The 14528-nt window shown below is 40.3% G+C and overlaps 1 protein-coding gene across 2 annotated transcripts in view; it reads right to left on the bottom strand.

Annotated features, from left to right (window-relative positions):
• Positions 1 to 173: 173 nt before the first annotated feature.
• The window catches only part of crocc2 (ciliary rootlet coiled-coil, rootletin family member 2), a 62741-nt gene continuing 48386 nt past the window's right edge, over positions 174 to 14528 (bottom strand). For both annotated transcript variants that reach the window (XM_051896761.1, XM_051896762.1), the window contains 15 exons: positions 14203 to 14346; positions 12405 to 12643; positions 11908 to 12067; positions 11496 to 11663; positions 11021 to 11405; positions 10692 to 10816; positions 9252 to 9372; positions 8977 to 9140; positions 8331 to 8582; positions 8061 to 8249; positions 6089 to 6238; positions 4747 to 4947; positions 4280 to 4411; positions 1355 to 1534; positions 174 to 1229 (listed from right to left, as the gene is read on the bottom strand). In XM_051896761.1, coding sequence (XP_051752721.1) covers positions 1146 to 1229; positions 1355 to 1534; positions 4280 to 4411; positions 4747 to 4947; positions 6089 to 6238; positions 8061 to 8249; positions 8331 to 8582; positions 8977 to 9140; positions 9252 to 9372; positions 10692 to 10816; positions 11021 to 11405; positions 11496 to 11663; positions 11908 to 12067; positions 12405 to 12643; positions 14203 to 14346 — 2694 coding nt within the window. In that variant the 3' untranslated portion in view covers positions 174 to 1145. The remainder of the gene's footprint in view (positions 1230 to 1354; positions 1535 to 4279; positions 4412 to 4746; positions 4948 to 6088; positions 6239 to 8060; positions 8250 to 8330; positions 8583 to 8976; positions 9141 to 9251; positions 9373 to 10691; positions 10817 to 11020; positions 11406 to 11495; positions 11664 to 11907; positions 12068 to 12404; positions 12644 to 14202; positions 14347 to 14528) is intronic.

The raw sequence follows: 14528 nt of genomic DNA, 5'->3' as shown, positions 1-14528 counted from the left end.
TACTGAAGGTTTGCTTACTCTCTGAATATCAATTTTCCTCTAAATCATTCGTATAAGACATTAGATTTTCAATATGCCTGAAAGAATTTCCCTAAAACAAAATTAAATTCTTTTTACCCAGGGGGTCATTAGTAGCAGGAATTAAATCATGGAGCCAGAACATCACATGGATCTTTTATAAGTTGTTATAGCTTCACATCATTGTACAAACTACAGCAGTTATCCAAAATATGGCAAAACCTGACTGCAATTATTCAGACCACATCAATCTGGTTGTTATTTTTCTTGTTTGTATGTTTTATTGACTCAAAAAATTACTTTGTGATGAAACAAAACAGTTTCCTAATAGTTATTATATGGTAACACAGTATAATTCATGATTAAGAATCATTTTAACACCTATAAGAGAAACACCATATAGAAACATATTAATATGAAAACAACATTTGTAGGTAAGATATAATTCATTTTCTGTCCTGATTCACTCTAGCTGTAATTTAGCTAATTGGTAACTAAAACAAGATGATCTTATTCTCTAAATGGTTGTGTGATTAAATAATGATCACCATAATTATTTAGGTTACAGAGTACCAAGTTAAAAAGAAAGTAAAGAGAGAATAATTGTGTGGTTTGATACAAAGATTGGGGACCTGGTTGTGATGTTTAAGGTAGGTACAGATGTTTAAAACTGTGTGTGTGTGTGTGCGTGTGTGTGTGTGTGTGTGTGGGTGGGTGTTGAATTGAGACTGTGCTTAATGCTCTAAGATGAACAGGTATAGACTTAGGTAGATTTATAGTCTGTTTCAACAGCTTGCTGAACAAATCCTTAAAACAATTTGGCAATTGAGAAGCATTTGGTGAAACAGTGATCTCTTTGTTTGTTGTTATTGGGTTCTTATGGTGTGGATCAGGATTACTTAAAGTATTTGTGCAAATGTAGTCCAACAATTCTCCCTGAGACCAGTGATTTTGTGTGTTTTTGAAAACCAAAGTGTGTGAAGTATGCGTGTGTAACATTTTTGATTATGCATAAGTCCATCCATGTAAGCACTGGCCCTTTTTCATTGGCCTTTGAGAGATTACAAACATGTCAAAAAGCTGTCAGTTGGTCACTGTGGGCTGGATTCCCAAGCCCAAGTTTTTTTTTAGAGCCCCAATCTCAGCATCTGCTTCATATATGCTTGCCTCCTCTTCATCTCCTGCTCCAACTGTTCTTTCAGTGTGCAAACCTAAGAAACACACAACAGTTATTACAAAGCAGTCATGTATTCATCAGAGACTTCTTGCTATTGAATGTGATGTAAATGTACACTCTTATAATGCATGTGGTCGCATCTTTATAGCTTTCTCAAACCTGTTCCTCCAAACAGTGGACCCTCTGGCGGTGAGCTTTCTCCCGAGCCTCCAGTGCTCTCTCTGCCTGCTGCTGGGAGTCCCTCATCCGTTCTGACTCCAGGTCCAGCTCTTGCCTGTGGTGAGCCGTCACTTCCATGAGCCTCTGGGAGTGAGTCTGCTCCAAGATTGAGATCTGGGACTGCAGAGACAACACATAACATCCTGTCACAGGCAAATCCAATAGACAAACAAAAAGAGCTGGAAAAGGAATATGACACATTTTTATATTACTAGTGGTGCTTTGTAACGCACTATTACTATTGCTCACTTGAATGAATAAACCCCTAACCCTGAGCATTATACTTTTTTCGCACAGTTTAGGCTACAGGCATGAATAACACCTCAAATCATGTGGCTTATTGAGAAGAACTGTACATCTATACTATACTATAAAGCAATCAGACTTTAAATGGGCTTGTTTATTTACTTGGGACCAAGTACCAATCACTTTTTATTTAGAAAATGCAAAAACTAGTTATTATTAGCATTAATACATTGTTCTTATTATTTTATTAATGTAATATAATATTTTATTAGCTGGAGTCTATCCCAGAGTCTCGAAGAGATGAATAGCCAGACATCACAGGTATTATTATTATTTTTTAATATGTTCCTTCAGGTTCACTTATAATGTTAAAGGTGTATGACGGTCGTGGAGACAGAACAAGCAAGAGAGAGATTTGAAAAAAAGAAAAAAAAACCCAGAAAGAGAAATGATTAGACACAATACAAAAGAGCTCAAAAGAATATCACTGGAATAAAGGTTTATGACTGGGCAAGCGCATTAGGATATTAGAAAAATATTAGAAAAACTTTCCAGCGCTGGAGAGAGCTAAGCGAGAAGGCCTGAAAACAGACGCAGAGGCTGCTTTGAACCCACTTTTCATGTGATTAACACTGGGTTTGGGTGTCATGAATGTCTGGAGCTGCTGTGCTGTTGGCGATTAACAACAAACTCTTGTTTGTATTTATTCTTGTGTACTGTACATTCATTTTTTGTGCTTCCTTGTCGTTCGTTCATCAACTGCGCTTTATTTTTCGTGAAGCATTTTGTTGCACGACAGTTGTGATACACAGACACCCACTTTCGTATTGCATGTGTAACAGTGGCTAGACAGTGAGAGTTGTGCAGGTAAACTACTGCACACTGACGACTGCTAGAGAATGCGGTGTTTGGCGTCATTGATGGTGCACTCGCCTCGCATGCCAGAAGCGGACGGGCCGGGGTTCGAGACCGATTCGGAGCAGGGAGGTTAGGATTGGAGAATGAGTTTTGGAGGTGGAGCAATGAAGAGAAGGATGGGTTTGTTTGGGTTGATTTCAAATATCAACAATGTGCAAACAATATGCAGTCAAATCTTCCCAACAAACATATAATTCTCTGATGTTATCCACAACGGCATTAAGAATAATAATAAAAAAAAATCCACTTGTTCCTAATGCTGGGGTCTTTCTAAGGTCTATACAGAGACAAAAATGTGCTGTTTAAACAGGATGCGTCAAAGCGAACGCTCTTGTACTTATCCATTTGTCCTGTTGTCAGCAAACTCAAGCTCGTAGAGTACATCAGAAATTGAAGGGTATATCCAGTGTAGACAGCATCAGTGATTTATAATGGGTTCTATTTGCTTTTGACTAAATGCTCGTGTCCGGTATAGATGTGTCAGCTGTTATTGACTAAACGGCAGTGGGCGGGGCCTGTAGTGTGATGATGTAAAACTATTTGTCGATGTTGTCCAAAATTAACAGGCATATACTGTATCCAGTGTAGACAGCGTCAGTGATTTATAATGGGTTCTATTTGCTTTTGACATGACGCTCGTGTCCGGTATAGACAGGTGTCAGCTGTTATTGACTAAACGCAAGTGGGCGGGGCCTGTGGTGTGATGATGTGAAACTATTCATCGATGTCTTGCTCTAGAGCAGGGATGGGCAAACTCGGCCCTGGAGGGCCACTGTCCTGAGTTTAGCTCCAACCCTGATAAAACTCTCCTGCCTGTAGTCTTCTAGTAATCCTGAAGACATTGATTAGCTTGTTCAGGTGTGTTTGATTAGGGTTGGAGCTAAACTCTGCAGGACAGTGGCCCTCCAGGACCAAGTTTGCCCATCCCTGCTCTAGAGGTAGTCGTATGCAAATGTATTTGCCCATGTGACATCACAAATCTCACAATATCCAAACAAATCATTTTTGGAGCTTGGTTAAATACTTGTTTTAATTGTACAGAGACCTCTTATGTCAAATCAAGGAAAATTTTACCTGTTTAAGATTAGATTTCAAAAGTTGAGTGCACTGTAAAAAGTAATACGCTCTATCTACTCAATAAAATTGTGGCAACAGATTACAAGCAATATTATTAATTAAATATATACATATAAGAATTGAGTTAAAATTAATCAAATTAATTCCTTAAAAGTCAACCATTTAAATTAGCAAACACCATTACAAAAACCACAAACTAACATAAAAAACAAAGCGTCAAACTGCCCAACTAAACGGAACACAAATATTTTAAATAACATTAAAATCAACATCTAAACCTCTGTTAATTCATGTGTTTCTCTTTCCTTCAGTGATTCTGCTACTTATCATCAGGTGTCTTCAGTGTTGGCAATAAAAAATTAAGAGTTCTTCATCTTTGACGCCTGTCTGTCTATTTTTGTTTAAATTTTACCTAAATTTTACTCGTTTTAAATGGTTGACATTTAAGGAATAAATTTGATTAATTCTAACTCAATTCTTCTTGTTGAATTTAATTAATAATATTGCTTGTAATCTGTTGCCAAAATTTTATGGAGTAGATAGAGCGTATTACTTTTTACAGTGTGGACTAGAATCTGATCCATGCATTATAAATGTCATAATACTCATAAATATTTTTATCACCTGCAGTGTGTGAATTTCGGCCTGCGTCTCGCTTAACTCTTGCTCTAGGTTTTGGATTTTTTGTTCTTGCTGTTCTCTCTCACGATCAGCATGCAGTACCTCCATCTCCTTCCTTTGGCGATTCTGTTCCACCTGCACACAACACACGCATGCACATACTAAATTTATCAAGTACAGAAATCTGGTGTGAGATACTGTCACATGCTGTACATTCATGTATAGAATTTTCAGCTCAAGATAAATCCCTCAGGATTATTGAATGTTTCACTCATCAAGACAAGACAGTGATCTGCAAACACACACAAAAACGGCAAACAAGCTCTCATGCAAAACTTACCTCTCCCAATAATACTAGTTCAAGGTACAGACAAGACACTGTGATTAGTTTGCACAGATTAAACATCACAGATGATGACATGCACAACAAACTGTATTTGAAAGTCATTATTTTAGGCTGTGACATGTACCTTCTCCAGGGTACGTTTTAGAGAGGACCTGTCTTTTCCAAGGCGCAGTAGTGTCCTCTCCAGGTCAGCTTTCTCTCCCTGTAGCCGTTGTGCAGTGGTTTGCAGGGTAGCCACCTGCTCCTGAAGCTGATCCTTCTCTCCCTGCAGGAGTGCACACCTCTCTTGCAACTCCTGCTCAGCCTGTTGCCTCTGTCTCACAGCCTAGATAATTAGAAAATATGTAGAATAGACACCATCTACATGGCTGTCCAGACCAGAACTGGTTGTAGATCAACATAGATTTCTGGACTAGAATGTTTCACATTCTACAGAGAGTGTTTGTGTCTGGTTAAGTGTAATGTGCGAGAGTTCATAACATTGAATTTAATTTTTTAAAATATAAATCTGTTTGTCAGTATATCATGGTGATGATAATGTTGTACTTTGTGTTTTCTTTTTTTCTTTTTTAATTTTTTTTTTCTTTTTTTTTTTTTTGTGGTTTTTACTGGAATGGAGAAAAATTTGGAAACTCTGCCATGTCTGCAATGTCACCTGGAAGGCAAAATGTTTTCCAGTATGTTTGATACATGTGCCTGCAAGGACCAAATTATATTAAAGGGATAGGTTACCCAAAAATGGAAATTCTGTGATCAGTTACTCACCTTCATGTCATTCCAAACCCATAAGACTTCGATTCATCTTCAAAACACAAATGAAGATATTTCTAATGAAAACGTCAAATACGGTAAACGGAAACTCAACCATAATTTCTTGATGCGCAAGAACAAACCTCATTGTTTCTCGCGCATCAAGCAAGCATGTTCATTAGCCATATTTGATGTGCTTTAAGTATTTGCATTGATCAATGTTTATACGTGAATAAAATAAATTAAATCTGTTCATAACATAATATTCTCGTCGCTTCATATAATTAAGGAAGAAACACTGTAGTCACATGGACTATTTTAACAATGTCTTTACTACCTTTCTGGACCTCAAAAGGTACAATGACGTTGCTGCCTATGTGTGGATCAGATACCCTCGGATTTCATCAAAAATATCTTAATTTGTGTTCCAAAGATGAACGGAGGTCTTACGGGTTTGGGACGACATGAGGGTGAGTACTTAATGACAGAAATTTCATTTTTGGGGTGAACTAACCCTTTAAGTATCAAAGTTTTGGTGTAATGGATTTCAATAGAGCGACAGAAATCATTAAAAATATCTTAATTTGTGTTTTGAATGAAAGTCTTATGGTTTTGGAACAACATAAGGGTGAGTAAATGATCACAGAATTTTCATTTTTGGGTGAACTAACCCTTTAGAACAGTGTAAACTGTAAGAGTATGTGTGTGTGCACAACCTCCTGCAGGCCACGTGTCTGTTTGTCCAGTTCGGAGACCCTGAGTTCAGACTCTTCCTGGCTTCTCTGCAGGCTCTGTAGTCTCTCACTCAAGCCATGATTTTGCTTCCTACCATTTGTCAGAGCCTCCCGTGTCTTATCCAACCTCTCCTGCACACACATACACACACACAGACAAGTATGAACGGGCATCAATCCACACATGCATAATCAGACACCCACATACAGTTTTAATGAGGAAGCTGTACTTTTCCTCACTACTACCAATTGCCTGTCTTTTTATCCTTTCCCCCCACTCTCTCTTTCTCCTCTGGACCTCTTTTTATTGGCAAGAACTGGCAGGTTTCAAGCAAACTGAAAAAGATTTACACTGAGGGCGCAGTGTTTTTGTTTGTACAGCATCTTTAAAACACAGACTCATACTAAGCCTTAAAAGCTCTCCAGAGGAGCCAGAGAAAATTAATGAGTTCAATTCCAGCTTTTTATTGCACCGTCATCTAGCACCTTCAGGGAACAGGCAGGAGCAAAGGTAAATACTTTGAAAAAGTAAAAAAAAAAAAAATTCAAATCTGGAAAAGTTATGGACCGCAGCATAAATCACTACACATTGTGGCCATGGTAGTAAGATGATCTGTGGTGTTTCAATTAAAGCCGTACGTGAACTGAGGAGAAGTGAGATCAAAATGGGAGCAGTCCTAATTGTGCATGTGGTTAAACCACAATGAACTTAATAAGGTTGTTTGTCAGTTGAAGAAAAATGATTGACAGTGTTTCTAATAAAGCCATGATAGAGAATTTGCTTTAACTTGTTTTATCTAAGTTCCATCAAGTTGAGATGTTTGAGCTTGTCTTTTACCTTGCAGTTGTAAGACTTTTGGTGCTAGTATGGCCAGTTAAAGGATTAGTTCACTTTCAAATGAAAATTACCCCAAGCTTTACTCACCCTCAAGCCATCCTAGGTGTATATTACTTTCTTCTTTCTGATGAACACAATTGGAGAAATATTAATAAATATCCTGACTCATCTGAGCTTTATAATGGCAGTGAGCGACAGCAACGAGTATGAGCTGAAGAAAGTGCATCCATCCACATTCATCCATCATAAACATACTCCACACGGCTCCGGAGGGTTAATCCAACCTTCTGAATGCGATGTGTAAAAAAAACATCCATATTTAAGTTATGAAGTAAAATATCTAGCTTCCGCCAGACCGCCTTCCGTATTCTACTTACAAAAAAAAACATGTAAACCTCTCGCAGTTCAAAAAGCTTAAGTCCTACGCCTTCCCTATTCAACTTACGGAAAAAGCTTAACTGACGCGACGCCAGTTCCATTTTTTTTGTAATTTGAATACGGAAGGCGGTCTGGCAGAAGCTAGATATTTTACTTCATAACTTGTTAAATATGGATATATTTTTTTTTACACAAACGCATCGATTCGCTTCAGAAGGCCTTTATTAACCCCCCAGATCCGTGTGGAGTATGTTTATGATGGATGGATGTGGATGGAGGCACTTTCTTCAGCTCATACTCGTTGATCCCGCTCATTGCCATTATAAAGCTCTGATGAGTCAGGATATATATTAATATATCTCCGATATATTTGTTCATCAGGAAGAAGAAAGTCATATACACCTATGATGGCTTGAGGGTGAGTAATTTTCATTTGAAAGTGAACTAATCCTTTAAATGAGTTATCTGTACATATCATTATTTATTTATTTCTTTATTCATGTGCCCTTGTAACCTTTAAATCAAAATAACTTCCCCTCCCTCTTGCAATGACATCTCTTCTCTTTTCTGAAGACGTGTTTACTAGCACCTGTCACTCACATGAAATGGCAGTAATAGCAAACCACAACAATCCAATCAATTCCCAATGGACAAAAGTCCCTCACCACATATTTTCTTTTTCAAGAAGTGGCAGTTATCAAATTGCAAACATGTGCACGCTATAAAACCCACACTGACCTGCAGCATCTTCCGGTCATGTTCGCTGGCTGTGAGAGCTCGCTGCAGTTGGGCGGCCTGATCCCGGGCTGATCCTGCAGCAGCCTTGCTGTCAGTCAAGGATGCAGCCATGGCCTGCAGTTGCTCCCTCAACTGGCTCTCCTGCAGTTCTGTATGTGCCAAAGCAGTTGCCAACTTCTCACCCTCAACCTACATTGGGACAACAGTGCTGCATTATGTTGCTCAAACACGACTGACATCCTTTTAGACACAGCACAAACCTACACACACCTTCAGGAGAGCAGCACGCTCTTCACTGTCTCCCAGCTCTCTGCGGAGGTTGTTGAGGCGTTCCTGCAGTGAGCTGACCTCCGCCTCTGTCTCTGTGGCTCGGAGCTGGGCACGCTGCAGCTCTCCCTCCAACCCCCGTCGTGTGAGCTCCAGTCTGGCAGCGCGAGCTTCCGCGGCTTCACAGATCTGCTTCAGACGACGGCGTTCGGCCTCCAGATTTTCCTCAGAGGCCTGAGAGCGCTCCAGCTTCTCCTGAATACAACAGTGTATTTGTACAGATAATGCGACTACCAGAGAAGCAACTCATCAGAGGTCTTTAATGTGGAGTGGCAATGAACACTTGCTAATTCCTGCTTGTTGTATCTGACTGTGGTGCCGCAATGAGGCAGAGTAAGCTATATATTCAGAGTATCTGAGTGAAAGTGAGTTTGTGATTAAGTGCATCACCATTGTGGAGTAAAAAATCTTTTTGTTCTAAGATTTTTGATGTTAACACGTTCATCTTTCAAGATAGACCTATAGTACAATGAGTTTTTTTATTGTGTTTAATTGCCAGACCCTCACTTCTGTGAAGCCTTGAGGCTAAAAAGTGGGATTTCACTGTTGTGCTCGAAACTATTTTTGTGTTAGTGTAGAATGTGTTAACCTGCAGTGCTTTGGCCTCTGTCTCAGTTATCTGTTGGCTGTTCTTCATTTTGGCCAACTCTTCGCTCAGAATCCTATTCTGTATTTCTCCACGCTGAACTGCCTCATCCCGTAAGGAGAGTGAAGCTTGCATCCCCTCTAAATGCTTGGCCAGCTCACGCTTTCCTGGCAAACACACACCCAAACATTAACATTCATGATAATCAAAAACAGAGTTGCAAACTGGTCATCACTGAGCACCATGTACCCAAGTGTTGGGCTAGAGTTCCCTCTTACCCTCCTCCATCTCTCTGATAGATTGTTTCAGCATCTGTATACGTGTGTTGCTTCTCTCCTGACTGGCTTGCAGGGTTTCTACCTGCTTGGTGAGACTATGCACCTGTGCCTGGGAATCATCCTACAACCACAATCAGAATCAGAGATAGAAGGATGTTTATGTTCTTTTTATTCTTATGTTTATTGTTCTTGTTACACATTGTGTTGTTTGTGATCCTTTATTCATGTGTGCCTCACTTTTTTCACTTTGAAAACTAGTTTTGTCCATGGAATTAAAGGGTTAGGTCACCCAAAAATGAAAATTCTGTCATTAATTACTCACCCTCATGCCGTTCCACACCCATAAGACCTTTGTTCATCTTCAAAACACAAATTAAGTTATTTTTAATGAAATCCGAGAGTTTTTTTTATCCCCCATAGAAAGGAATGTAATTACCACATTCAAGGTCCAGAAAAGTAGTAAAGACATCGTTAAAATAGTTATTTTTTAGTCGTTATTTTTGTTTTGTTTTTGCACACAAAAAGTTTTCTCGTCGCTTCATAACATTAAGGTTAAACCACTGTAGTCATGTTAACTATTTTAACAACATTTTAACAACTGTTTTTACTGCTTTTATGGACCGTGAATGTGGTAATTATGTTGCTTTCTATGAGGGATAAAAAAACACTCGGATTTCATCAAAAATATCTTAATTTGTGTTCCGAAGATGAACAAAGGTCTTGCGGGTTTGGAACGACATGAGGGCGAGTAATTAATGACAGAAATTTCATTTTTGGGTGAACTAACCCTGGTCATATTCAAAATGAAAAACGTTTCTATGGTCACATCCTACAAATCTTGGGTTTATATGGGATAGGGAAGTGTATACTATAGATCCAACTTGAGCAAAAAATGCCAAACAAGTTTATGTGAACTTTTTGTGAAGAACAGAACAACATTTAACTCAGTATTCACTGAAAATCCTGACATCCACCCTAGTTCTCCTTGGCATGTTCATATGAGTTAATGAAAGAAGAAGTGATGCCGAATTAGTGAACAAATCATTCTTTTAAGTTGGATCTTTTCAAAGAATTGGTTGATACAGTTTACAGAAACAGTGTGCATGATTCATTCGCGACTGATTATCTTTTTTTTTTTCGGTTCTGATTGTATAAATTCAGATGACTAGCATAGTTATACTATAGAGCAGGGGTCTCCAAATTCGGTCCTGGAGGGCCACTGTCCTGCAGAGTTTAGCTCCAACTTGCCTCAACACACCTGCCTGGAAGTTGCTAGTATGCCTATTTAGACCTTGATTAGCTGGTTCAGGTGTGTTTAATTGGGGTTGGAGCTAAACTCTGCAGGACAGAGTTTGGAGACCCCTGCTATATAGTATAGTTATGTTGACTACTTTTATGATGCCTCTTTGTCCTTTGTGGTGATGTAGTGGTGTCATGTACCCGCTCTCTCTGCGTGTCCCTGAGCTCTTGCTGGAAGCTACGCAGCAACATTTGAAGTGAGTCCAGATCCAACTCAGAACACACAGGCAACCCATCCACCCCAGGCTGTTCTGACATGATTTCACCTGAGGGCATATGCACAAGTTTCCATTTAATTCTTTTGACGTGTAATTTAGAACACCATGTACCTTAGAGCATCACATTGTTTAATAACATTCAGCCTTGAAGAAAAGAATCCTTTGTAATATAAGAGTGGTGATCTTCTTCTTGACCCTAAACCAACCTTTGCTAAAAAGTCCCGATTAATTACTGGACTGAGAACGCATTACCTTTCACAGGTGAGCGAGTTCTCCATGGTGAGGGGCTCCGTCCACGTTCCCCAGGTGTGGGTGAACGTCTTCCACGCCCACTTCCAAGTGTACGTTTCAGCGCAGAACTGAGAACATTCAACCTGTGCTCGAGATCACTCCGTATGGCGTCATTCTGCCCCAGCTGCTCTTCCAGCCCCTGGGCCCGGGCCTCTGCTAGACTGACCTTCAGCCCAAGCTCCCTGAGCTGGGCCTGGGCTTCCTGCAGTGCCCCCTCCAAGCGAGCAGCCTCCTCACGCTGCTTCAGTTGGCTCTCCTGAAGATCGGCATCCCGTTGTTGCTGCATCTCTCTCTCCTGGCGATGCACTTCTTCCAGTTCTGCTACACGCCGCTGCAAGCCTGCAGCCTTTTCAAACACACACAGACCAGTTCCAACAGTTTAAGCATGTTGCTGTACAATATGTGTTTGTGGATGCTGTAACTATGCCAGTTGTACCTCCTTCAGGGCTGCCTCTCTGCCAGCGTCACTCTCCAGTACTCTTTGTCTGAGACTGAAGGTCTCCTTTCTCATTTCCTCCTCTCTCTGCTCTTCCTGAGACAGTCTGGACTGCATGTCACTCAACTCTTGCCCTTGTTGAATGCACTGACCCTCCAATGTCTTCACCTGCTCACACACATGCTTTTTTTATGTTGTTATTTTACAAAAGAATGGTTGCAATGTATACAGAACTCTAGACAGCTGAATTTTATGAGTAAGAGGATGCACTGCAGACTTGGTAAAACAACATTTTGTTCCACTGTATATGCGTATATGGCTAGACTAACAATAAATGTTGTTTAGATGTTTCTAGATATTTAGAATAATGTAAAGACACTAAAGAAAAACCTTTGATTTCTATGGTCCTGACCTGTCTGCGCAGTTCCTGCAGTTCTCTGCGCGCCTGCAAGCGTGATCTCTCAAGCTCACGCATGTTGGTTCTCAGCTTCAGCGCCTCCTGCTGGAGGGAGGATTTACACTCCTCTAAAACTGTCAGCTTTTGTTCCTTCTCCTCTCCCACTCGCTTCAAACTGATAAAAAAAAGAGAAATAAGGAAGATTAATAGATTTTTAATGATGCACATTCCTGGTTCAATAAAGAAATTGGGCCTTACAGGGAATGTTTGATATCCCATAAAGATATGTCTTCACCTCTGCTGATATTCCGAACAGAAAAACCCTATTTTAAGCTAATGTTTTTGATGAAATCATATTGTTTTTGTTCTTGTTTAATTAAAATCACATCTCAGTGATGATCTGATGTTACTTACTCTGCTAGCCAAGCTAATAAGGAACAGGCATATAATACAGAATTTATCAACATTTGAATATTTATATAATGAATAAACTGAAGACTAGTATGCTAAACCTGTTGTTTTCAAACTCGGCTCTCTTCACAGCTGTACGGAGTTCGTGATTAGAAGTTTGGATGGCCTCTTTCTCTCTCACAGCATCCCCTAAAGCTCTCTTCAGTTCCAAGCCCTCACGCCGCTGAGCGTCCCTGTCCTGCAAACACTCCCTCAGCTCTCGATGAGCCTCGATCAGTTCCTTACGGCCAGAGTCCCTGCTTTCTTCCACCTTACTCAGTTCCCTCCTCAAACGCTCCACCTGAAAGAGACAGAGATTAGACTGAAAGATTAAATGAATTCAAATAGTACTATAAATACAAAAGGAGTGATTGGTCACAATTTGAGTGCAATGGTATAACTTTATCTATCTAAAATCAAGGCCATTTAAATCACGCAAGTATGGTGAATTGACACCCAGAGGGAGTGAAGACTTCTAACAGTCATACTCCTTACGTGGCACTGTTTTGCTGAGGACAATTCAACTTCATTTTCCATGAGATGAATGAAATGGAAACACAGCCTATTAGTAAAATTCCACTGCCTTGTTCCATTCAGCTTCTCAAAGCATGTGAGCATCAGACTCATCCAAAGAGTTCTGCCTCCTTTCAACGCCGGATTTCAGGGCACATTCTCGTTTGCACTTAAAAGTGTGTTCTAAGTGCATGTGAAATGGTTCAAATTTTCAAACACTTTCATCAGATATGCTCAGGGTGAAACTCCTCGCCCATGTAAACAAACAGGAATATGACCCACATTCTGGTAATTGCTTGGCTACAGCTAATCATTTTACGGTGCATTTTTTTCCCCTAAAATGTAGCCAGAATGCAGAGAGAAAGAGGGAGAAGAAAAACAGAGAAAGACAGGACAGGCTCCAAAGACTGCCACACACAGCAGCGATGATGAGAAACATCAGCGGTGTGTACAAGTGTGTGTAGATGCTGGTGTGTTGAAGAGAAATATGTGTGTGTGTTTGTGTGTGTGTGCATGTAAGTTCACTGGGCCACACAAGATGTTTTCTTCCCATAAATTGTAATGTAAAAGAAAAAAGCCTGTGCCAAACCCACATTGGTTTAATTCATTGATAGGGGGTTGGGTTAGTAGGACAGTGAAAGACAGTAGGGTTAGCGATGACCCGTTTAAGAATTGGGGGTCGTGTTTTCATGGAGAATTTCATTACAGTACAGGAAGAAATAAACTCCTGAGCACCTGCTTATTTGTGACTCCAAATTTTCTTTTTCATATCATAGAGAAATTCTCGCATTTTTCAATCTTGCTAGCTTTTATCGTTCCCTCTCACCACTGATGGTTTGTCAATCCATCTTGGTGAGTAGACAGACTCACCCAGACATGAATTTCTCACCACAGCCACCGAGTTACATCTCACACTAGGTGCCTAAATGTGTGGCCTGAGGTTTGTGCAGAAGTCAATTCTCAAGGTTGACCTTGAGCCTTAAAGTTAGAAGTGTACACACACAGATACAAGCACAAACATGTGTGCTGACTAACCAAACTGGTGGCACCTGGAACTTGCTCAATACACATTAACTAATGCCAAGTTCAACAAGAGTGTGTGCTAAATGGCTCTCCCCAAGACTGCCCCTGGTAGGTACGAGTTGGACTCCAACAGGCCTTATGTTGCCTCATGGCCCAACATAAACTGACTCACCTCCTAACTCACATGACGTTGGTTATTTGGCCCTGGCACAAACAGAATTTTTACTGCTCTCCTGGGCTATAGCTTTCTTGTGATCTGGATGATAAATGTGATTCTGTAACTGAACAACTGGAATGTGAATGTAAAGTCTCGGGTTGTGTGACCTCTTGCTGAGCCTCCTGCCTCTGCATAGACAGCTCTCTGATCTGGTCATTTAAGCTGCGCTCCGAAACTTCACGGGAACTCAGAGACTCCTCGAAACGAGACCGCAGGTCCTGAAGCTCTGTCTGCAACCCTAAAACTGTGTCCTACAGAGAGAGGAGGGGAGAGAAAATGAATGTATAATGTGATAAATCTAGATTAGGGCTGTCAGTTGATTAAAATATTTACTCTGGGTCATTTTTCTGTAGGCAGCAAGTTCCTTCAGTTTCTTTAAAGCAAAGAAAACTCCCCTGGCTTCAAGAGGCGCTTTAGCGACTAACGCTAGAGA

This window comes from Ctenopharyngodon idella, chromosome 6 (genome assembly GCF_019924925.1).
Source record: "Ctenopharyngodon idella isolate HZGC_01 chromosome 6, HZGC01, whole genome shotgun sequence".
NCBI lineage: Eukaryota > Metazoa > Chordata > Actinopteri > Cypriniformes > Xenocyprididae > Ctenopharyngodon > Ctenopharyngodon idella.
Note: the sequence above shows the minus strand (reverse complement) of the source record. Positions and strands in the feature narration are given on the sequence as shown.